Source organism: Humulus lupulus, chromosome 9 (assembly GCF_963169125.1).
Source record: "Humulus lupulus chromosome 9, drHumLupu1.1, whole genome shotgun sequence".
Classification (NCBI taxonomy): domain Eukaryota; kingdom Viridiplantae; phylum Streptophyta; class Magnoliopsida; order Rosales; family Cannabaceae; genus Humulus; species Humulus lupulus.
The window spans coordinates 5801334-5826460 of record NC_084801.1 but is presented as its reverse complement, the minus strand read 5'-3'; the positions used below and the strand labels follow the sequence as shown (position 1 = coordinate 5826460).

General features: G+C 30.9%; 4 protein-coding genes across 11 annotated transcripts; all 4 read left to right on the top strand.

The window, feature by feature from the left end:
- Positions 1–876: 876 nt before the first annotated feature.
- LOC133802597 (AUGMIN subunit 2-like) lies at positions 877–4205 on the top strand. The gene is made up of 7 exons (XM_062240944.1): positions 877–922; positions 1710–1910; positions 2283–2408; positions 2530–2634; positions 2888–2956; positions 3090–3203; positions 3751–4205. Exons 2-7 carry the CDS (start codon positions 1788–1790, stop codon positions 3991–3993), a joined length of 780 nt encoding a protein of 259 aa, XP_062096928.1. The 5' UTR covers positions 877–922; positions 1710–1787; the 3' UTR covers positions 3994–4205.
- Positions 4206–6259: 2054 nt separating this feature from the next.
- Positions 6260–9946, top strand: LOC133802596 (ATP synthase subunit d, mitochondrial). The gene is made up of 6 exons (XM_062240943.1): positions 6260–6415; positions 7157–7353; positions 7916–7997; positions 9107–9171; positions 9289–9375; positions 9570–9946. Exons 2-6 carry the CDS (start codon positions 7183–7185, stop codon positions 9669–9671), a joined length of 507 nt encoding a protein of 168 aa, XP_062096927.1. The 5' UTR covers positions 6260–6415; positions 7157–7182; the 3' UTR covers positions 9672–9946.
- Positions 9947–13073: 3127 nt separating this feature from the next.
- On the top strand, positions 13074–21010 carry LOC133802593 (probable LRR receptor-like serine/threonine-protein kinase At1g07650). Of its 3 annotated transcripts, none has more exons than XM_062240933.1 (24): positions 13074–13216; positions 14574–14739; positions 14843–14914; positions 15019–15087; positions 15173–15244; positions 15349–15420; positions 15526–15597; positions 15788–15856; positions 15935–16006; positions 16088–16159; positions 16242–16313; positions 16396–16464; positions 16992–17057; positions 17318–17383; positions 17467–17505; positions 17601–17635; positions 17725–18101; positions 18180–18375; positions 18507–18644; positions 18868–18986; positions 19090–19300; positions 19388–19625; positions 20116–20266; positions 20375–21010. In XM_062240933.1, exons 1-24 carry the CDS (start codon positions 13117–13119, stop codon positions 20741–20743), a joined length of 2982 nt encoding a protein of 993 aa, XP_062096917.1. In that variant the 5' UTR covers positions 13074–13116; the 3' UTR covers positions 20744–21010. The 3 variants fall into 3 exon arrangements, with proteins under 3 accessions (XP_062096917.1, XP_062096918.1, XP_062096919.1); XM_062240934.1 differs by having other exon boundaries at positions 13090–13216; positions 14843–14918; XM_062240935.1 differs by lacking the exons at positions 13074–13216; positions 14574–14739; positions 14843–14914; positions 15019–15087 and having other exon boundaries at positions 15173–15240.
- Positions 20747–24905, top strand: LOC133802595 (bidirectional sugar transporter SWEET2-like). 6 transcript variants are annotated; one of them, XM_062240939.1, is made up of 9 exons: positions 20747–20877; positions 21218–21343; positions 21696–21749; positions 23085–23111; positions 23331–23367; positions 23486–23702; positions 23937–24095; positions 24197–24316; positions 24391–24905. In XM_062240939.1, the coding sequence occupies exons 2-9, from the start codon at positions 21247–21249 to the stop codon at positions 24505–24507; spliced, it is 828 nt and encodes a 275-aa protein (XP_062096923.1). In that variant the 5' UTR covers positions 20747–20877; positions 21218–21246; the 3' UTR covers positions 24508–24905. The 6 variants fall into 6 exon arrangements, with proteins under 6 accessions (XP_062096923.1, XP_062096921.1, XP_062096920.1 ...); XM_062240937.1 differs by having other exon boundaries at positions 20754–20891; XM_062240941.1 differs by lacking the exon at positions 20747–20877 and adding an exon at positions 21529–21577 and having other exon boundaries at positions 21156–21343.
- The last annotated feature ends 222 nt before the right edge of the window (positions 24906–25127 follow it).

Genomic DNA, 25127 nt, shown 5'->3' with positions numbered 1-25127 from the left:
TAATAAGTTTCGTTTAGGATGTCGTTTGGCTTATGTCAGTTTCGCTTCTAGTGTCGTTTTGCATCCAACAAACGACATTGTCTATAGTTTCGATTTGAATGTCGTTTCTTCACATAAAATAACAAGTGTTCTCTCCCCTTATTTATTTTCTCCTTCTATTTTGATAAATTACTTTTTTATTTATTGTTTTATAAAATTGTTAAAATAGACTTATAAACCTAATTTTGATAAAAAAAATTAAACTAAAATCACACCTAATATCCAAAAACTAACAACTCATAAAAAAATGCATCCATTCTATTTAATAATTATGTTATTATATTTAATTATTTTCTCATTAAAATCAATTTTAATGGTATATTAAGACGATTTTACAAAATACAAGTTTTAAAAAATAATTCATCATAACACATAGTTCAAACAGGTATTGAAACAAAATGTTAGGTCCAAAAAAATAGAAAAACTTAATTCAAAAACAGAAATCAACTAAAAAATAAGTATTATTTTTTCAATTTTGATTGTACATTCAATGATTTATACCATCATTATATTTTTATTTGATTTATACCATGGTAAACTAATTTACTAGTAAACCAAAAAGAAAAACAAATACTTGTGTGGTTTATAAGTAAGCTAAAAAAAATGGTACAAATATTTAATTGTAATTTGAATAGTATGATTCATCATGTAGAAAAATTTAGTGGTAATTTTGAAATTAACCATGTATTAGAGTATTTTTGTAAATATAGTCATTTTCTCCAAACCCAAAGCCCATTAGCATTAGCCCAATTTACCAGCCCAAAGCACTAAAGCCCAATTTACCAGCCTTTCTCTCTCTATGCCACGCTACACTCTCTGAGACTCTCTCTCTCTCTCTTTCTCTCTGTCCCGACGATCTTAATCTTGTTTCGTGAAAACTGAGGTAAATCTGTGATTGCATTTTCATTAATTTACATTAATCTTGTTTTGTTAAAATATGACAATGATTATCTTTATCTTTGTTAAAAGTGAGGTAAATCTATGATTGCATTTTCATAACTGGCATATTAGTTTGAAAATTTCATAGTTATATGTAATTTTTTGTTGGAATCTGAGAGGGGTTTGGAGTTTTTACAAAATTTTTGATGGATTTGGTGGGAATTTGATGGTTTGTTTACTGAGAAAATTGGGAATTAGAGAAAATTATGCAATTTTATCTTAGGGACTTGATATTATAATTTCTTAAAATGACTAACTTAACTCAGTTGAATTTCCATAGTAATGGAGATTTGGTGCTTTGGTATTTCACTTTATTCCTTTTTGATTTGACAACTGACTTCACAATAATAGAGACTAATGAGAAAGATTTTGGGGTATCATTTTTTTCTTTGTTTCTTTCTTGTATTTACTCCATAATCCAACCTTAATTACAGGGTTAAGAACCTGAGATTACAAGTAGTACTAAAAATATTCCCTTGTGATAGTGATGAGAGAGTAGCAGTTGCAAGCAAATTTATTATTATTTAAAAATAATAGGACTTTGATTAAATTATTAAAGTTTTTGTTGTTATGGTGTGGTGCATGGATTATCAAACTTTGGTCTGTTCTTGTAAATGTATCTCTTCTTTGCACTTGAATCTGTGAAAACAGATGAAGTATTTTATGTTCTACATGCTGTAAATGTGTAAATATTCTAATCTGTTGTATGTTTTGATTTGCTTTTTTTGAAGGTATAATTGTAATATTCCCAAAGTTTTTTCTTGTCCAAGTATAGTTTGTTTGACTGTAAATTTGAGTCTGCCACAAAAATGTCGATGGGGAGTGACCCTACTTGGGTGGCACGGAAGCCTCTACGCCGAATTGGGGGAATGTCTGATGCTCTTTCTATCGCAGCTGATCTCGGTTTTACAGTCTCGCCACCTCCTACACAGGTCAAATTATGATCTTTCTAAATCTAAATTATGATTATTTTGGGGTGATGATAAACTCAAATTATGATTTATTTGTTAATGCTTTTGATTGAATTTGAGTGTGCTCAATTTTTTTTAAACAAATTCAAACTTTGACTGCCCAATTACCTTGGAGAAAGGTAAGAAAAGATAAAATTGTCCTTTTGGTTAGAATCATGGTTAGAATTTAGGTGCTTGGACTTTAAGAAATGTTTCATTTTTCTTTTCTTGTTCTCTAATTCAATGTTTGTGGTGACATCATTGCCTTTATTGATTTATCATGTTGGGATATTAATCATTTTAGGGTGATTATGATAGATGTTAATGTATGTATGTACCTGTTTTTTTTCACAGGAAGAACTTCAGAATTTATCTACCATTACTGGGGAAAAGGGCGATGACTTGATCAGAGTTTTAAGAGAACTCACCGCTGTGCAAAGGAAAATAGCAGATCTGCAAGTGGAACTTCAGGGGAGAAAGGTGAGTTATTACAGTTTGAGTTGCCTCCTTTTCAGTTTGTTGCCTGTAGTTTTTTCATGATATATCAATCTTAGCTTATACTGATTCCTATCTAATTAAGTTTAAACTTGAATTTTTTAAGGAGGACAAAAACGCGGCATTTTTGACTCATGCGAGTGAAATGGAAAAGAAGTGTGAAACATTGGGAAGGATTACTACTATTTTGAAGGATGTAATTCAGAATAAGGTAGTTCTCTTGGTTTCTTTTCAAAATCTTTTCTTTTTTTTGGACAAATATGATGAATGTTTGTGCTTTTTGTTTGAGCTCACTGACTCTTTTGGAGATTTCCAGTGGCTTTGAAGCAAATGGTTTGGTTGCATCACTGTGGATCTCAAAGAGATAATTGTTTGAATGGACATGCCGATCCCTCTTATTAATTTTTGCTACGCTTTCTACTCGATTAGACCTCCGTATTTATCATTATTATTTTTGCTTGCAGGATCGCATCATTGCTCGTCTTCAACAACCATATTCACTGGATTGTATCCCAGTAGAGGCCGAGTACCAGGTTGGTCATTCGTAATCTCAGCAAAGTCTAATTTCAAATGTTGATGTGTGCTCTTTTTTATAAATTGTTCTCATAATATGAGTAGTAGCATACAAGTTCAATATATATACATATTTCGGTTGCTTTTATGTAGAAACAATTTTCAGAATTATTGATGAAGGCTGCAAGTGACTATGGGGCCTTGACTGCATCAGTAGCAGATTTTCAATGGAGTCAAACATTCAAGGAGCCACCTTCAGTATGGGGGGTATGTATGCCTATAGAATTTATTTACCATGTCTGGTACAAAACCCTTTTCTTTGTTTTTTTGACCACATTCAGTTGTAATCTATATACTGTGCTTTTGTGTTGTTTGGGTTGAATTCGTTATTATAAGGGTTTATGCTTTTTTAGACCCTGTATTTTGGTGTATTTTGGCAGACAAATTACTTTTTGGATCCTGTGTTTTCTAAAATAGTTCAAAAAGACCCCTAAACCCGATTTTGATCAAAGTTTTTTGAACTAAAATTATAAATAATTCATCAAATTAATAACTCAAAACAAAAATATAAGTCATTCTACCTAAGAACTGTGTTTTATTTAATTTTTTGTTCATCAAAATTAGGTTTAGGGGCCTATTTGAATTATTTTACTAAACACAGGGTCTAAAAAATAATTTGTCAAAACACAAGGTCTAAACAGATAATAAGTCAAAACACATAGTCAAAAAAGTATAAACTCTTATTATAAATCTGTTAAAATAAGTGATAAAAGTATGTGATGTCATTTGGCTTCAATTTTGTGTAACAATTTAGGAAATGCTTCGTCCAATTCCTGTTGCTTTAGCATCGTGCACCCGGTTTTTCGAAGCAATGTCTGCAATGAGAGAATCATTTTCAACACTTCAGAATCTGAGAGTGGGTCATTCTGCTACATCTGTGTCTGCACCCGTGACACCGGCCAAGGACCGTCCCTTCCAAAGGGTGAGCGGGGATGACGGCTGTGTGACGCCGCCTCCAAGAAGAACCGAACCACGTTTTGACGACTTAGCCATCTAATGTTCTAAGAGACATGAAATGGAGCAACAAAAAGTATAGGAGAAGAGTGTTTCTTTTGGCTTATTTTGTATTTATATTCTTATCAATGAGTTTACTTGTTGGTAGAAGTTCCTCTATTTATCTTGTCTTTTGTAATTGATGTATCATATCAATATATTTGTATATTTGGTAATTTTTCCAAAAGAATAAAAAAATCAATGTATTTCCATTAATATTTTATTCGTAAAATTGTAAAAAATACAAATTTTATATGTACTCAATTTAAATACATTTTTTAAAATATCTATAGTTTTATTTTCTAAATAAATAAGTAATATAAGTCTTATGTTCTTTAAAAAAATCAAATTAAAAGCCAAAAAAAAAAAAAAAAAGAGAGAGAATTTGAGAGTGTGTGGCACCTTAACTAAAAAACAGCTTTTTGAAAACAAGTAGAGGTGTTTGACATTGTTTTCAAAAAATAATTTTTAAAAATAAAGTTACAAAAAAACAAAAAATGTTGAGAACAATAAAAAGTTGTTTTCTGTTGTTATCAAATTTTCAATCCTTACTTTTTCACTTCTTATTTTTCATCATTTTTTTTCTTCAAATTATTTTATCTTATTATTTATTACAAACTTTTACAATATTTTTCTCTTTGTAAATACATTTGTTAATTTTTTATTTAAGATTTTAATAAAATAAAACTAAAAAATTGTTTTTAGAAAAGTTAACTAAACACCTCTTGTTTTTTGAAAACTACCAAAACAGTTTTTTGTTCTCATTTTTTATAACACTATTTTAAAAACAAAAAACAGAAAACAATGCCAAACAGGCCCTGTAAAACATATAATGAAATTGAGAAAATAATTTCACTTCTTAAAATTTGTTCTCATTTCTCAATTGTTTTTATAGTTTTTGGAAAATAATTTCATAAAATTGAGAAAATGTGCTCTTCTCGTTTTTAGTTTTCCTACAAATTTTAAGTATTCAAAATTATAAAATTGTATAATGGATACCCTTAGCGTTAATATATTGAGAAATTATAATGATAGATCTAGTCTACAAGTAAAATATATAATGAAATTTATATGTAATACCTATAGATACAAGATTAGTTTTATTTATAGAATTTATTATTTATTTTTATTAAATTTGTATCATTGAGATATATAAAATTTAAATAAATAAACAATATTATATATAAAAGAATGACATAAATATATTAAATGAAAAATTAAGCTAAAACATTGTTTATGATTTTTTTTAAAATATATATAATATAATAATATTTTTAAGCATAAATGATAATTTTTTTCTAATAAAAATTAAGAATATGTATTATATATATTATTATAATGATATTTTATAATATTTAAATTTATATTAATATAAGTATTAAATATCTAGTCTTGTATTAAATATTATTATAATAATAATTTAGATTAATATATTTAGTAAATATTAGAATTATCTAATATTATCATAATAATATTTTATAACTTTTAAATTTATATTAATATAATTATTAAATATCTAGTCTTGTATTATATATTATTATAATAATGATATTTTATAACATTTAAATTTATATTAATATAATTATTATATATGTAGTCTTATATTAAATATTATTATAATAATGATTTATAATATTTGAATTTATATTAATATAATTAATAAATATATATTCTATTAAATATTTAGAATATTATGTTAGAGTTAACAAAACAAATCGTTAAAACAAAAAATTTCTATTATATACACACTTTTTATATAGAAAAGATGTACAATACATTTTGGTAAGGATTTATAATTTTTTGGATCCTGTGTTTTAAAAAATTCATTTTTGGACCCTATATTCTGTAAAATGTTTTAAATAGACTCTCAAACTCAATTTTGATGGAGAAAAAATTGAATATAACAACACAATTTTTAAGCAGAATGATTTTATTTTTGTTCTGAATTGTTAGTTTGATAAATTATTTGTGATTTCAGTTGAGAAAACTTTGACCAAAATTAAGTTTATGGTTATATTTTAACAATTTTACAAAATATTAGGTCCAAAAAATAATTAATCTTAACACAAAATTCAAACAGATAATTAAACAAAATAAATAGTGCAAAGTACAAACTCTTTTGGTAAATATATATTTGCAAAGTATAAATATCTTATTTTTAAATAAAAATTAGAGAGACCGTTTTTTTTTGGAAAAATGATCCAATATGTTAGGACCCAGACCCGACCCGACCGCGCAGACAGTATTCCGGGTCGGGTCTCCCCAGTTTCACTACGGAAAAAATAACCCTAATCCTTATTCCAACCCAAACCGTCTTCTCCCATTCTCTCTCTCCCATACCCTCGCCCTCGTCTTCTCCGGCTCACCCTCCACGTCGCCGACCGCCTAACCTCCTTTGCTGCTCCGTGCCTATCACTCGATCTCAGGTGAATTGTTTGTTTGATAAACGATTGATATTTGATTTCATTTTTGCTTTGGATTTGATCTGAATGTGTGTTCTGTGGTACATACGTAGATTTGGTTGCTTAATGCTTATGAGATTTTTGTACCTCTGCGCGTAATGATCTGAGAATGTAATGCTCAGTGCTTTTGATACGAGTTTGATGGTTTAATTTGTTGCAAGTTTTTTTTTTTTTGGGTATTGGGGTTTTGAAAGTATTAGATTTACTTGGTACGTTTGCTTTTCAAAAACTGAATTGATCGATATGATTCATTTCATGGTTGTAGTTTAACTCGCAATTTTTGTATTTTTGGGTTGAGATGGAAGGTGTTTGTATTTAGAAAAAATGTGTAATCTCTATTTTGTCACATCGATCGAACATTTCCCACGGGTAGCTATTTTTGACAAAATTTAACTTAGATTATAAGAAAAATAAGAGTGATTGAATCGAGCGAAATTCTTTGAAGATCAAACAAACAAACGAACAATGAAGAGTATAAACTATTACAAAGTATGATTTTCAATATTGTGTTTTGTGGTATGGATCCTTAATTCCACATTGCTAAATTATAAAATATGAATAGAGAAATTAAATAATTTATGATTTTTATAATTTAATTACTAGAATATAGTTTTACTTGTTTTTTAGTAGTTTTATATTATTTGATTTTAGTTTTATTAACAAAATATTGGAAAAAAAATAATAATTAGGAGCATTTCATTTCAGATTTCAACTGAGAGGGGTGCGTCAAAATGAGTGGACCAACCAAGAAAGTCGTTGATGTTGCCTTCAAGGCTTCTAGGAACATTGACTGGGATGGCATGGCCAAGCTTCTTGTGACTGAAGAGGCTCGCAAAGAGTTCGCCACCCTCCGTCGTGCCTTCAATGAAGTCAACACAACTCTTCAAACAAAGTTCAGCCAGGTTCTTCTACCCTTCTCTTCCTGTGGTCATCTTTGTCTAATTTATTTTTCTTGATCATTGTCATTTCTGCTTGCTTTGTGGAATTTTTTTGTTAGTTTATTTGTTTGGATTCTAATATCAAATTGTATTTTGCTGAGCAAAGGTTATTATTATTTTATTTGTTGGGGGAATTAGGTCATTAATTGATACTGAAATTTAGTCTTTAATTTTCAAAATTCATTTTTAGGCATGAGAAGATGATAATATATTATAGAAAATATTGTAGTGACAGTCAGCAGAAACTATGGGACATAGTTTTATATTTGGCCACTGTCGATTTCTGCGTAGGTCATTATACAGTTAATAAAATCGTAAATAGATAGTACGAAGTGCAACTTTTGCTATGATTGGTACCCAAGCAACCAGGATTTAAAGCCATTTGAAATTTCAATCTAAGATGGCATCAAATGTATTGTACATAAACATAATACATTGTAATTATGTTATCCTTTTGTGGCATTATTTTCTGGCTTTATCAGTGTTTAAGTTTGGTCTTTTGCTGTCATTTTTGTACACGTTTCAGGAGCCTGAACCTATTGACTGGGAATATTATAGGAAAGGGATCGGATCTCGCCTGGTGGATATGTATAAGGAGGCTTATGACAGTATGTAACCTGATCACTATATTATCTTTGGTGCATTACTATTATTCTTAAACCTGAGATCGTCTATGTTCTTAAATATTCTCAGTAGCAGTTGTAAGTGAAGGTGCATGACTATGAAGTTTCATTATTTTATTTGATTGCATTCTGCTTTGAGCTGATTACCTTCAGCTAATAATAATGATGTGTTTGTCTTCCAATACATTGAGATTTACGTTTTCTGCTCTTTCGATTCACATTTGAAATGAGATTTAAACTTCTTTTGGGAAGGGACTTTTGATGGATAATTATCTCTTTTCTTTATTTATAATTTAAGTATTCTTCAGCTTCTTTTATCATGTTGTAGCTTATTTAATTTTCTTACTATAATTTTTTTTTGACAATATGGCATCAATACGTTTAACAATCTAAACCATACAGATATATTTCCAGGCTCATGTCATAGCATCATTTATGCTTCCTTTGTGTAGTTTCAGCATTGGTGGATGTCAGTAGTTTGTATTTTATTTCATAGACATAGTGATGATACTAAATAGTGTTTAGTTTAACACTTTAAGATGATGTCAGGGCTCAGCTTCAGATGAGTTTTCTCACTAGAACAAGAACTTATTATTGTTGTTGTTGTGTTGAGTAGGAATGTGTCAACTCTTTCACCAAGACACTCCGGCGTTTTTTATTTAGTGTTGTGCAGGTAGCAATAAGATTTGATTGATCTCTTATAGTTTCAGGCTCTGCTTTTTGTCTGTTATAAAGTACTACACGCATCATTAGTTATTGGCATATATTTTATTTTTGGATATGTAGTTTTACCAAGTTACATTTTTACTTTTTGTATCACTGAGCTAACCGGTTTCTAACCCCTCTTCAAACCCCGTAGCTTGTTCATGCATTTATTTGGTTGGTTGTTTATTATTTTCTTCCCAATAAAATACTCGATTTAGGTACTAAAGAAATTCAGTAGAGAATTAATGAGGTCGCATAAACGAGTCAACGTGAAATTTGCTTTGTAATTTGTTATTCTTGGTACTTGACCAATTAACTAACTCAATTTTTTTGCTATTGTTATTTGGTAGTCACCTTTTCATTTTTTCTTCAATGATTTTCATCTGCAGGCATTGAAATCCCAAAATATGTAGATACAGTCACTCCTCAATACAAGCCCAAATTTGACTCATTGGTGAGAATTGACCAGCAATATATATAGCTTCTATTATTTTTATTTTTTTAAAAAAAAAATCTTTCATATATTGCCATCTCCTTTTCCTAACAACTACCCTCTATGCAACAACTACAGTTGGTGGAGTTGAAGGAAGCAGAAGAGAAGTCTTTTAAGGAATCAGAGCGTTTAGAGAAGGAGATTGCCGAAGTTCAAGAGTTGAAGGTAAGAAATAGAAAAATAATTCATAACCTACCTTGAGAGGGGTAGCTCCGCAAGGTCTGAAATTTGAGTCAACATAAAGCTCGGCGGGGGGAGTCCAGTTTTTTTTAAAAAGAAAAAGAACTCGTAAAACCGTTCTTATTCTCTTATTGTGATAAGTTAAGCTCTAACATTAGATTGTGTCATTTTCTTGACAGAAAAAGATAAGCACCATGACTGCGAATGAGTACTTCGAGAAACATCCGGAGCTGAAGAAGAAATTCGACGATGAAATCCGGAATGACTACTGGGGCTACTGAGGAAACAAATATGCATTTTCTCCATTTTGACTATAATTTGGTGCCTTGTCTGTCTCGTGTCTCATCCTTTAATAAATATACATAACCAAATTGTTTTCTTTGTAATTTGGTGACTGCATCTCCATCAAAAATTCAGGGCAATCGATCATCTTTTGTCTCATAATCGTTGAACAAATTCTTGGATGTGCAAAAATATTTTGGTTATTATTGGATTTCTTGCAAAATAATTCGGTTGAAGCCATCAACAGTTTATATTGAAATGAGTAGTTTCATCATCCTAATTTGTGTTCAATTTTGTATGAAGAAAGTACAACAACTAACATGACTTCTTGCTAACAATAGGCACACTAATTTTTTTTTTTCCATAGCTAAGTCTCAGGTTAATTACGAAAGCATACTGCCAAAAAAAGAGGATAAATAATTGAAAAAGAAAATTTCAATAAATCCCTAGAGTTTTAAACTTTCAAGGTAAACCTGTCACTGATTCAATGTAAACTTTCAAGCTAATTTTGTAAAATAGTATCACAAATTAAACAATGATGAATTTGCATAAACATTGATGGACCAATGTTGTGGTGACTCACTGGCCTGAAAAGTACAAAACTTTGGTGTGTTTGAACGAGAGAATTGACTACTCTTATCCACTATTGGACATTTAATTCACTATTGATTATTTCTTTCATGTGTACTAAAATTATGCACCAAAACATAACACCAACTGATGTGACACTATTTAAAAAAATAGTGAATACTATCTTAAATAAATATAATTGGTTAAAATAAATTGTCACATTAGTTGGTGTAATGTTTTGGTGTACGTTTTCCTTTGTATAAGAAAGAACAACAACTACATGACTTCTTGCTAACAATAGCTAAGTCTAAGGTTAATTACAAAAACATATTGCCAAAAAAAGAGGATAAATAATTGAAAAAGAAAATCACAAAAGAAAATTTCAATAAATCCCTAGAGTTTTAAACTATCAAGGTAAACCTGTCATTGATTCAATGTAAGCTTTCAAGCTAATTTTGTAAAATAGTACCACAAATTGAAGCCAACATGCTTTAAATATTAGAAACAATGATGAATTTGCATAAACATTGGTGGACCAATGTAGTGGTGACTCACTCGGCTGAAAAGTACAAAACTTAGAGAATTGACTACTCTTATCCAATTCTGTCACCTTATATTTAATTCATTTTTTCATGTGTATTAAAATTATGCACTAAAACATTACATCAACTGATGTGATACTAATTTTTAAAAATAGTGAATCCCGTCTTAAATAAATGTGATTGGATAAAAAAAAATTGTCACGTAATATTTTGGTGCACATATCAATACTCATCCTTCACAATATCATAAGCAAATAATTTGGAAGTTTTCCTTTTGTGTGTGGTGATCACTTAACTTAGCCCATAATTTGTCCTCACTACTCTTCCTATCTCTCTTCTCTTACACAACCACATGGGCAAATCAACCAGCATTTTTCCTTATTCTTTTTCTTTTCTAGCTAGACAAACTAGCTCACAATGCTGTTATGTTTCTATCATATGTAGGTTTTCAAGCTGGAAATAATTCATTATTGTTATTGGAAATTGGTTTGAATGTGTTGAGAAATTCATAAAGGCATGGGGGAGCTAGTGATGGAGTCATGACTTTTATGTCTTAGAATACAAGTCATCAGAAAAATATGGACAATAATAATGAACATGCAGGTGATTTATTTGAATACAACTTTATTTTGTATTAATATAACCATATTTTTTTTCTTTTATTTGAACAAATAATTAATTTTATGATTTTATTTTCAATTAAATTATATTTCAGCATTGCAAAAAGTATTTTTTTAGAATTTGAAATATATTGCGATAGACACATTTGTGTCTATAGCAACAATATTTTCAATTAACGTCGTTGTTATAAGTGCTCTAATCAAAGAAAATGAATCATATTTCGAGACAACATAATCATCTATAGCAATGAACATGTGACGGTAGCTCTATTGCGACGATATGTCATTGCAATAACGGTTGATACTCTTATTGTTGTGAGTCATCGTAATAGTTGTTGCCAGCCTACTACAACGACATGTATCATCGTAGTAACCTATGGTTCTTATAAAATAGATATCCATTCCACACTTGCTATTATTTTTTGAGAAATTTAAGTATGAAATTGTGTTTAATATTTTATTTACAAAACTAACGATGAAATAAATATTTATAATAATACCTAATAATGAAGTAACACTTGGTCTCTTGACTAGTCTTCTTATGCTTGTATTTCTATGTCAACATCTTGGTTTATTATGTATAAGAATTAAATATATCTGAATTAAATTTTGGAGGTAGATATGAATTTTGTAATACTATGTGACACATAAAGATGATATTTTTATATGGGATCTAATCCTATAGACAGTCTAGAAATCCCTTCTTTTTGTGTTGGCTTGATTTGAATTTGTAGTTGTTGAAAAAACTAGTTGATAATAAATGAAAAGTAAGGACATTAATTATGGCAGTCCAAATGAATTTGTCTTCCAAATGAATTTTACCTTGATTTTTGGTTCTGTCATTTGCATTAGTTTATCGGCTTGTTGCCTTAAATGAAGCTCTTTTTATTTTATTTTATTTTTTTTAAGAATATGGAATTTACTAATCCGGTACTATGTGTTTTTACAAAGTATCGTTTTGATATCATATTTTTTCAATAATGCTAATATGATACTTTGTATTTTAAAACCATACATATTTGGTACCCTAGACTTAGATTTGATAAATAATTTTATTTCAATATCGCCAAATTATCATCAGTTATATGTAATTAAGTAATTAAATTTGAATTTGGAACTCATATAATTGAGAATAATTTGATTAAATTGGTAAAATTTTATTAATTAAATTTGAGTTTAGGTACCAAATATGTACGATTTTAAAATATAGCACACCAAATATGAACGATTTCAAAATACAAGGTACCAAATTAATATTATTGTAAACACAGAGTACCAAAACAATACTTTACAAAAATACAGAATACCAAATAATTACCTACCAAAAAAAAATTGAAAAAAGAGCAAGAAGATAAAAGTGTAACTATTTTAGAATAGAGTATTCTAAATATTAATCACTCACTCTTTTTTATTATTATTATTATTATTATTGTTTTTAATCCAAGGGATCATGTACCTTTCAATTTGAAAATGCGAGGAAGAGATTATTTGAATTTTATCTTGAAATCAAATCAGGGGACCATTTTCATTTCAATAAGTTTCAAGTCAGTATCATCAAAATAATAAAAACAAAATGAATTAATTCCCCTCGTGAAAATTGTCGGCACAACCCCACTATTATACATTACCATTAATGTCACTTGCAAAGGAAATGGAAAATTTGACTTATATATTTATATATCTGATTGAGTTTGGTGATCATTCTCAACAACATGGCTTCACAAAGTGTTACTATACTATTGCTGTTTCTGCTCTTCTTGGCTCCATTCCAATGCAAAGCCCAAGCTGGTACTACTCTTCCACTGGTTGAAGGTGAAAAAGCTCTCCCTTTTCCTGCTCTTTCTTTTTTTTTTCCTATAAATTTTTTAGAATTACTACATAAGTGCCTCAGCTCGAATCTCGGGTAATTGAACCTCAATATTTGAGTGCATACCACATGTCTGACTATTTGAGCTATCAAACCTTAGACACTGGGAGTGCATACCACATGTTTGACTATTTGAGCTATCGGACCTCAAATATTGTGAGTGCATACCACATGTCTCACTATATTTGAGCTATCGAACCTCAGACATAGTGAGTGCATACCACATGTCTGACTATTTGAGCTATCGGATCTCAAATATTGTGAGTGCATGCATACCACATGGTCTCACTATATTTGAGCTATCGAACCTCAGACATAGTGAGTGCATACCACATGTCTGACTATTTGAGCTATCTAATCTCAAATATTGTGTGCATACCACATGTCTCACTATATTTGAGCTATCGAACCTCAGACATAGTGAGTGCATACCACATGTCTGACTATTTGAGCTATCTAATCTCAAATATTGTGTGCATACCACATGTCTCACTATATTTGAGCTATCGAACCGCAGACATTGTGAGTGCATACCACATGTCTCACTATATTTGAGCTATCGAACCTCAGACATAGTGAGTGCATACCACATGTCTGACTATTTGAGCTATCGGATCTCAAATATTGTGAGTGCATACCACATGTCTCACTATATTTGAGCTATCGAACCTCTGACATTGTGGGTGCATACCACATGTCTGACTATTTGAGCTATTGGACCTCAAAAACTGTTAGTGCATACCACATGTCTCACTATATTTGAGCTATTGAACCTCAGACATTCTGAGTGCATACCACATGGTCTCACTATATTTGAGCTATCAAACCTCAAACATAGTGAGTGCATACCACATGTCTAACTATTTGAGCTATCGAATCTCAAATATTGTGAGTACATACCACATGGTCTTACTATATTTGAGCTATTGAACCTCAGACATTGTGAGTACATACTACATGTCTGACTATTTGAGCTATCAGACCTCAAATATTGTTAGTGCATACCACATGGTCTCACTATATTTGAGCTATCAAACCTTAGGCATTCTGAGTGCATACCATATGGTCTCACTATATTTGAGCTATCGAACCTCAGACATTGTGAGTGAATACCACATATCTGACTATTTGAGCTATCGGACCTCAAATATTGTTAGTACATACTACATGGTCTCACTATATTTGAGCTATCCAACCTCAGACATTGTGAGTGCATACCAAAGTTTTGACTATTTGAGTTGTACCCCTCTTGAGTAGTAAAGGGTTCATCTTCTTTGGTTTATTATTATTATTATTATGCAGTGGAAGCCATTCAAGAAATAGCTAGACAACTGAACAAGAAAGACTGGAACTTCGGTGACCCTTGTAGTAACCAAACAACTATAGATATCCCACGCACAGAACAGTACAGCAATGTTATCATCTGCAATTGCTCAATCTCTGCTAATACATGCCATATCCAAAGCATGTAAGTAAAATCCTCTCTTCCCTTGTTCATGGATTCACATACTTGAATCAGCAAATTATTAGATTTTTGACTTGGGAAATTTCTCTTCATATATGTTATGCAGTGCTTTTATTGGACAAGATCTTGATGGTGAGCTTCCATCATCACTATGGAAGCTACCTCACCTCAAGGGAGTGTATGTAAAAACTTTTGATTTCTCATATTAGTTATATATATATATATTTATACCTTTCAAGATTATGCTAATTAATAATAGTTGTCTTTTTTTCTCCCTTGTAGTAATTTGGACAGGAACATTCTCAGTGGTCCGATACCAAGAGAGTGGACTTTGACAAAGTTAGAAGTCCTGTAAGTTTCTATTGAGCCATAACATTCGAGATTATGTTGTAAAGACTTGTGGTAATGGATGGTATGAATGAATGTGCTGCTGCAGGGGCATTAGTGCAAACAATTTATCAGGACTAATCCCTGGCTATTTAGGAAACATAACCACTCTCACACGTTTGTATGCTCTCTCTTTCTCTCTTAAAATTCTTTGATTTGTTTATAATAAGCTCTTGAGTTCCATTTGGGTTAGACTAAAATCTTAGGGGAACTATGTTTTTTCAGGGGCATGGAGACTAACTTGTTTTCTGGAACTATTCCCTCTGAGCTTGGGAAATTGGTGAACTTGGAATATTTGTGAGTTTCCCTAATAATCTTTTCAAAGTAACCATTTGATTAGTAGCTACATAGTAAAGTAAGAATGACATTAATTAATCTAGTCTTGAAATGGTGTGGCTGCAGGAATCTTAATGCAAATAATCTCACTGGAGAGTTCCCTCTGGCTCTCACTAATCTCACCAAGTTAACTGAACTGTAAGTGTCAATGAGATTAAGTTATCCCATACTAGATGGATTGACAAGGTTGTTAGTATTAATTTTTCTATTATCCTATCTAATTTCATAAACGTAGCTTAAGTTGCAAACTGAAATGAACCAATTTTTTTGATTAAATAATTGCCTGGATCATACCTCCTTAGTCTTGACTCATGTTTTCTCATTGCAGTAGGATCAGTAGTAACAACTTCACAGGAAGGATGCCACAATTTGGCAATTGGAAACAGCTTCAGAAGTTGTAAGAACTATTGATCAATTTGGTTTTCAAAAATTCATGAGCTATATTTATGTTGATTCAACATACTATTCTCAACAGAGAGATGGAAGCAAGTGGTTTCAAAGGGCCAATTCCTTCTAGCATTTCTAAGCTGGACAAATTAACAGAATTGTGAGTTCTTTTTCATTTGGTATCTCCTTAAAATCTTGATTATGTTTACTAACTTCATTTCTGATGAGGCTTTATTTGCAGAAGGATTACTGACTTAAATGGGGAGAGCTCAGATTTTCCGGACTTGAGAAACATGACAAACATACTTAAATTGTGAGCTATATATAAATTTTAGTGTTTGAGATCAACCCATATTTGAAATATTTAACTTATTGGACCATGTTTGAAATTGCAGGATGTTGAGGAGTTGTAACTTAAGAGGAAATATTCCTAATTATATTCGTAATTTGGCAAAGCTAACTCTCTTGTAATTCTTCTATTCGTTTATTAAATTTTCTATTTTTGTGCATGCCATGACATAACTGACATCTAAGCTTTTGATTTTGCAGAGATCTTAGCTTCAATAAACTAGAAGGGGAAGTTCCAAATTTTGAAAATGTAATGCAATTGGGGAAAATGTAAGTAATGCAAAAATGAGTAGTATTAAAAATATGGTAAAGTTAAACTTCCTCATTTCACCATATTTGACCTCTATTATGGACCTTTAGACTGATGTGTATCGATTTATGTGTTGGATTCATTAACCAGTTTCAAACAAATAGGAAGATGTTTACACCCATAAACTTTCTGATATAGTATTTTGGAGTTCAAATGACCCACAAATTTCTTGACTCGGCCTTGTGGGACTCTCTCAAATATCATATTCGGTCATGTTGTATCTAAGATTGTTCATTCTATCCACACTTTCTGGCCCAAAAGTGATAAGAGTGTATTAAAAATAGTCTCACATTGAAATAATATGAGAAACACAACAATAGATTTATATAGGAGAGATTCAGTACAAATTGGTTTTAAGTTGTAAGTTGGACCTTACAAGTCCTCAAAACTTCAGTTTTCCCTTTTTATAGTTCCTTGTATTACTCTTTTCTTTGTAAACTGCTTGCTTCCTTATATCTCTTATGCTATTGTGTTGAACACTGAATAGGTATTTGACAAGTAACTTACTCAGTGGACCTATTCCAAAGTGGATCACTATCAGAGATACTAACTAGTAAGTTACCAGCATTACATATTGTAATAATATTTTTATGCTTCAATTCATAAGCATTATAGGCATAACAATGTGAAAACATGCAAAGATTCAGTAAGAAGTTATGGGAAGAATCCTTGTTTCATTGATATGATAATTAGTTAATTCTATTGTAATCAAAGAGTTCATCTTTACTGCTCCATCAGATTGGACCAGTTCATGTATTTTTTTTTCCCACCAGCTTTACAATTTTTAGCTAATGAAGAAGTTTCTTACTGCAGCCAAATAGATATTTCTTACAATAACTTTTCTGAGGCATCCGAACCAACTAGTTGTCGAGATACTTTGTAAGAGTTCTCTTATTTCTTTACTTATGATGCAATGAGTATCTTAATGATGTCAAACTGAATATACTTGTGTTTTTCATCAGCAATCACTTCCGGAGCTCATCAGGACAGAAAAACAACTCGTAAGCTTTAACAAACTATTGTGATGAAAAAAAAGACATTTGTTTCCATGATAGTTTTACTTTACTAATGAATGCTTTCGATGTGGTTAATACAGAATGCTCAACAAGTGCTTGGATCCATGTTCAAAAGGTAAAATAAGTAGCTTTCGAAACTAAGCATTGTATTGATTATAAACCATTTATTTTGTATTGTTTTGATCAACATTGTTTGATGTGTAGATCAATATTCATTGCATATAAACTGTGGTGGAAATAAAACTACCATTGGAGGCATCAACTATGAAGGGGATGAGGAATTGGTAGGTGCTGCGAAATTTCTCCAAAACTCAGCCACTTGGGGATTAAGCAACACTGGCGATTTCTGGGATACTAATAATAAAGCATCAGACTACATAACAAACAATGTATCTGTATTAAGAATGAACAATTCTGAGCTCTACAAAACCGCACGCATCTCGCCTCTTTCTCTAACTTACTATGCTCGTTGCTTAGCCAATGGAAATTACACTGTGAAACTTCATTTTGCAGAGATAGTATTTAGAGACAACAGATCTTATTACAGTCTTGGAAGACGAATATTTAATGTTTATGTTCAGGTAGTCTTGATTTTTCACTGACTTCATGATACTAATGCAGCTTGTGAACTTATGTTTGATTGAGTTGAGTTATTATAGGGAAAGTTGGAGTTGAAAGATTTCAACATTGAAAAGGAAGCTAATGGTGTTGATAAGGAAGTTATCAAAGTAGTTAAGGCAGTTGTGAGTTATAAGATACTAGAGATTCGCCTCCAATGGACAGGGAAAGGGACAAGGAATATTCCAAAGAGAGGAATGTATGGTTCTCTAATATCAGCTATCTCAATAAAGTCCGGTAAGTAACTTAATTATATGTGTTATCAGGAAGAAACTAACATGTTCATAAGTGAAGAGTTAGAAATTGATTTTTTTTTTTCTTTTTATGTTTTACAATTACTATTATATCACTGGTGTTTTCTTTTGTAGATTTCGACCCTCCAGAACAGAAAAAAGACACAAAGTTCATCATCATTGGAGTGGTTTCAGCCTTTTGCCTTCTTTTCATAGCTTTAGGCATTCTTTGGTGGAAATGCTATTTTAGGAAAAAGGAATCAAGGGATGAAGGTAAAGACTTGGTTCACTATGCATTGTTACACATCATTTTACAAGAACAAATAAAATCAAATATTCTAAAGTCATTCACCATTTATTTAAATTTTTATGCTTAGAATCTAAAAGTATGGGGCTGACATAATCACAAAGAACACAATGAAAGTTTGATCATATTGCCTCACTAGTTGCTTTATCTTGATGAAAATTTCAATGAAAGTTGTTATTGCTTGTACAGTTTTGAAGGGATTAGATCTACAAACTGGTTTCTTTACCTTTAAGCAAATTAAAGCTGCCACTAACAACTTTGATGCTGCAAACAAAATCGGAGAAGGAGGATTTGGATCAGTCTACAAGGTATCTAAAACTCTTTTTTTACTTATAATTTTCCATGAAGCATTTACATAAAAGATGGCAGAATGAAATACTGAACTGAATGCATGCCATATTTCTATTGCAGGGTGTGCTATTAGATGGCACTATTATTGCAGTTAAGCAACTATCTTCAAAATCAAAGCAAGGGAATCGCGAATTCATAAATGAAATAGGCATGATTTCTGCTTTACAACACCCGAATCTTGTCAAATTGCATGGATGTTGTATTGAAGGAAAGCAGCTGCTGTTGGTTTATGAATACATGGAGAATAATAGCCTTGCAAATTCTTTATTTGGTAAGCTTATTACCTGTACTTGTTCCCTTTCTATGGCTGACTTTGCTACTTTGAAAAAGTCATTGAAAATCTCTAATATTTATAAAGGTCCTGAAGAAGGTCAAGAGAATTTAGATTGGAACACAAGGCAAAGAATATGCATAGGCATTGCAAGAGGTCTGGCTTTCCTGCATGAGGAGTCAACAATAAAAATTATACATAGAGACATCAAAGCCACAAATGTACTACTAGATAGGGACCTTACTCCAAAAATATCTGACTTTGGTCTGGCCAGACTAAATGAAGACGAGAACACCCACATTAACACCAGAGTTGCTGGAACTATGTGAGCTTTATCTTTCTTTAAGCTGCAGAATTATGATTAGTTGTTCCTATAGCTAGTGATTGTTAGAGTTATTATTTCACTTTGCCTTTTGTTCCTTCTTCTTTACAGATTGCTGACTTCTTTACTAAGTCTCATTCTATTTCTCGCTTTCAGTTTCTAGTTGGCAAACTCTCGATGCTTATTGTTGCTGCATCGTGAGTTTGAGGGGGGTGTTAGAGTTATTATTTGAGGGCATTTTATTCTTTTCTTAATTATTGTTACTTTATATCTTTTGCCTTTTATAAAAGGCTTGGCTAATTAGTTTTGTAACCTAGAACACTTTTCTCTCTATTTTGCAATACACTCTAGCCTCCCTTTTCTCTTTTCATCTTTTTGCTATCTCCATTTGAGTTTTATGGATTGTGTCTTTGCATAATTATCAGTGATATATACCATTTAACATGTAAAATAATAAACTAGATTGTTTAATGAATTGTTGTGGTTGTTGCAGAGGATATATGGCCCCAGAGTATGCATTGTGGGGTTACTTAACAGATAAAGCAGATGTATACAGTTTTGGAGTTGTGGCAGTGGAAATTGTGGCTGGCAAAAACAACATGAGATTTCGCCCGAATGAAAACTTTGTGTGCCTTCTAGACTGGGTAAAATAGAGCTTCATGACATGTTCTTCTGCTCATAATGAGTTTTTGTTAATTTCTTCTTTCTATTGCATATTGGTAAGGATGTATTCTTATTTGTGCTTGTTTTAGGCCACTTTCTTACAACAAAAGGGAAATCTAATGGAGCTGGTTGATCCAAAGTTGGGGTCTAATTTCAAAAAAAAAGAGGCAAAGAGAATGATTGAAGTAGCTCTTTTATGCACTAACCCCTCGCCAGCGCTTCGTCCTAGTATGTCTACCGTGGTAAGCATGCTTGAAGGCCGGACTCCTGTTCTTGCAATGAGCTTGCATCCAAGTGATGATGGCAACCAGTCAAAATTCCAGGCCTTGACAAACTACATGGATAACTTGAGAGACCCAAATTCAGAAGATTATAACATTTTTTCTAGTTCATTATTTACAACAAGGAATGACTCTTCCTCCACATCAGACCACCCAGTTGCATCAAATCAATCTTAAATCTTAATTCTCATTATAAGCAAGCAAAGTCTCTTGCACACAATTGCAGAACCTCCAGTGCCTCTCTTCAGCCACCATTCTCATATCATATTCTAGTAAAGGAATGTTCCTCCAGCCATCCACAGTTTTGTTTGGTAAAATATCTATAGTAAGTTCTTCAATTGTAAGTAATATGTAGAAGTTTTGATCTCAATCTGGTGTCTATTCCATCAGTGCCTTGGGAAAGAAGGTGCACCTTTACATGATAAAGTTGATTATACACAATCACTACAGTAATTCTAAGAAAATTTTAACTATGAATGGTGTTTGATAAACTTGGTTTTAGAGTTAACTTATTGGTAACAGCACAAAAGGTAATTGACACATAAACATAGTTCAATAATTGCTCAATCATCACTCTCTTTTTTAACAATCAAAACAGTAGTAACTTTGAATTTTCTCAATCATACATAAAATTTTCACATTCTCATGCAGACCTTTTCCATCAAAAATAGTTGGTGAGCATGTTCAACGATATGGCTTCAGAAAGTATTAGTCATACAGTTACTATACTATTCTTACTGTTCATGTTCTTGGCACCATTCAAATCCAAAGCCCAAGGTACTACTACTCTTCCATGGTATGAGGGTTAACTAGATCTCCCTTTTCTTATTCTTGTGAGTAGTGAAGGTTTCATCATCTTTAAATTATTATAAAGAAATAGCCAGACAATTTGAACAAGAAAGACTGGAATAATTTCAGTGACCCTTGTAGTAATAAAACCACTACTGATATCCCACATACAGGTCAGTACAGCAGTGTTATATAATCTGCAATTGCTCCATCTCTGCTAATGTAAACTCCTTTCTTTCCCTTGTTCACAGTTACATATTCAGATATACTTGAATCATCACTACTGCAAATTAGATTTCTAACTTGGGAATTTTCTCTTTATATATGTTATATTATGCAGTACTTTTACATGACATGATTCTTGATGGTGAGCTTCCATCATCACTATGGAACTGTAAGTTAAAGCTTTTGATTATGGAGAAACATTTTTCCATGTCTAAGTCTCAAGTTAATTATGGAGAAATATTGACAAAAAATAATTATAAAAATAATAATATTTCTTACAATCAGTCTTCTATTACACTAAACCGAATTGGCAAATTAGCCAACTTTTTATTTTCTTTCTCTCTTTTCTAGTTAGACAAACAAACATAACATGCTATTATATATAGTTTGTTAAGTTGGGAAAATTTTGTTTTGTCATTGGAGATTGTTTTCAATTTGGGTTCGGGATATCAAATATGTACAATTTCAAATTGAACATTATTAAAAATACAGGTACCAAGTCCGTATTTTGATAAAACACAAAGTAGCAAATAAATATTTGTCCTTGTATATTTCTTATTTCGTTATTATATGAAAACCTCTCTTAAATTAATAAAAAACAATTTTTTTCTTGAGGCCAAAGTATTCTGTCTTGGTTATCAACCTCATATTATTTTCTTATCATTATTAAAATAATATATATATAATATTGTCATATTACTTCATCTACTTTTCTTTACAATATTGTGATTTTAAGGTTCACCAAAATATTTAAATTCCAAAAGGACCAAAACAAAATGACATATTAACATAGGACACTAATTTATAGCTTATTATTTCCTTAAAAAAAGCATATTATTATCTTTAAAATAATAAGACTTATTATGTGGCATCTAAATCTTATAAGATCTGATGGCCATAAATAAAATTTTCTGAATAACTTTTGTGGTTGGGAATTGCCAGGCTGTTAATAAGTCCATGGAAATCTACATTATTGGTCTATATCATATCATATCATTATTACAATTATTATTTTCTAAAATTTCTCATTTAAATCTTTTGGTCTAAATTTATTCAAAAAAGTGCTTTGTATTGTACACATAGTCAATAGGATCAAGTTGCCATGAACATGTGGACCACAGAGAGTTGAGTTGATGTACTATTTTAGACCAAGTTTAAACCATTAGAGATACTTACTATTTTCTTTCTTTGAACATGTGACAGAAATGAAAAGCTTGGCTTGGAAAATCAGAAAAATAAAAATAAAAATAAAGATAGAATTATATTATTATTATTGTATTTTCATTTGAGACTCTTCTCATACTTTATAAGCCTATCTTTTGTAACACTTTATGTACAAACACACAAAAGAAAAAGTGAAGAGAAGAGAAGAAAGAAAATTTGAGAACCCTTTTTTTCCTTTTTGACCAAAATTTGTATAAACTTTCAAGAGAGAAAGAAGCTTTCTTGTGGATTTTAATTTGAGATTAATTAATGGCATCTGCTTTTTCTTCTGTTTATGCAGTTTGCAGTGATGCAGCTGGAATTTCAGGTCTCTTCTTCTTCTTCCTCTTCTTAATAAATATGTCTTTTTTAATATTTTAGTAAAAAAAAATTATAATATATATATGTTTTTGGTTTTTGGGATTTAAAGATTGAGAGTCAAAATTTATAACTTAGTAAAACTTATAAGTATTATTCAAAAGCTAATTCAAAAGCTAGCCTTTTAATTTACTGATTATTTATCATATTGGTTTATTATTAATTGCAGGGAACATCTTTGCTTTTGGGTTATTTGTGTCACCAATGTAAGTTCTCTAATTAACACAACAAGAAAAAAAGTATACAGAAATGATCTCATATATATATATATATATAAATTTTGGTTTTTGAAGTTATTTATTTATTTTGGTTCATTTTTTTCAGACCAACATTTAGAAGAATCATGAGAAACCAGTCAACAGAACAATTCTCAGGATTGCCTTACATATACTCATTTCTAAACTGTTTGATATGTCTTTGGTATGGCTCACCACTTGTGTCACCTGGTGTCATATTGGTTGCTACTGTCAATTCAATTGGGGCAGTTTTTCAGTTCATATACATAACCATTTTCATTCTTTATGCTGAAAGATCCAAAAAGGTACTAATTAATGACACTTCATTTTCTTATAAATTACATCCAATTTTATTATATTTTTTTACTTTTGTTTAGAACTTGGATTTTAGGAAGGAAAACAGACAATGATTTCGAAAATAATTTGTCTTAAATTTAGTACAAAAATTTTTAAGAGTAAAATCCAAGTTCCAAGCAAAGGCTTAACGTTTGAATCATCATCATCATCATCTTAATCGATTAATTAATGTAAATTTGCAGCTAAAGATGACTGGATTACTACTCGCGGTTATCGCCATATTCGCGGTTGTAGCTTTTGTTAGTATAAAAGTACTAGACATGAGTGCCAGACAAACCTTTGTAGGGTTCTTGAGTGTTGCTTCACTCATTTCCATGTTTGCTTCACCATTGTTTATCATTGTAAGTACTTAAATTTCACACATGAAAGTTTGTACAAGTGTTTCGAGTTTCGATATTGACATGATTTCGGTTTGGTTGCTTTTGTTGTGTGCTTCATGCAGAAACTAGTGATCAAAACAAAGAGTGTTGAGTTCATGCCATTCTATCTCTCTTTGTCAACTTTCTTGATGAGTCTCTCTTTCTCTGCATATGGATTTTCCAAATATGATCCTTTCATATATGTAAGTATGATTAAGTTTTTGGGGTTCATAGCAAATTTTTTTAGGTACTAATTATAATTATGATTTAATGACAGGTTCCAAATGTCATTGGAACAATCTTGGGGGTTGTTCAATTGGCCTTATACTACTACATTAGTAGAACATCAAGAGAAGACTCAAGAGAACCATTGATCAACACATATGTAGTTTGACTTGAGTGTCAATACTAAATGCCTTTTTTTTTTTGTATAGTTGAAAGAGAAGTTAGGAAAAAAAAAAGTGTTTATACAAAGTACAAAGGAATTGATTTTTGAATAATGATATGTGCACCCAAAATATGCACTTAAACATTACACACAGTAACGTGGCAGATTAGCTTAGCCAATCATATTTATTAAAACTGGGACCCACTGTTTTAAAAAACACTGTCACATCACTCTGTGTAATGTTTGGGTGCAAACTTTGGGTGCACATATCATTATTCTTGAATTTTGTAGGGTTTAAATGTCATCTTAATTTGTTTGTAAAACATGGTTTGGAGTTGAGTGGTTAAATGTCCAAAGCTTGTTTTGGGTATATATTCAATCTATTTTTGGTAAGATTTTTTTTATTCATGTTCTTATTTTGACTCTATTGTGTGGTATGAATGTTAGTTATTATGAGATAAAAGTTCAAATATTTTCTTAGAAAGGAAACTTATTATTAATTAGTTCATGTCACTTGAAAATAACTTTAACCTCAATATAATTTATCTCATTGAAATTGAAGTTTGATAAACATAGTTTGGTAAATCCAAAATGCTTAATTACTGAATAAAAAAAATGCATAACAT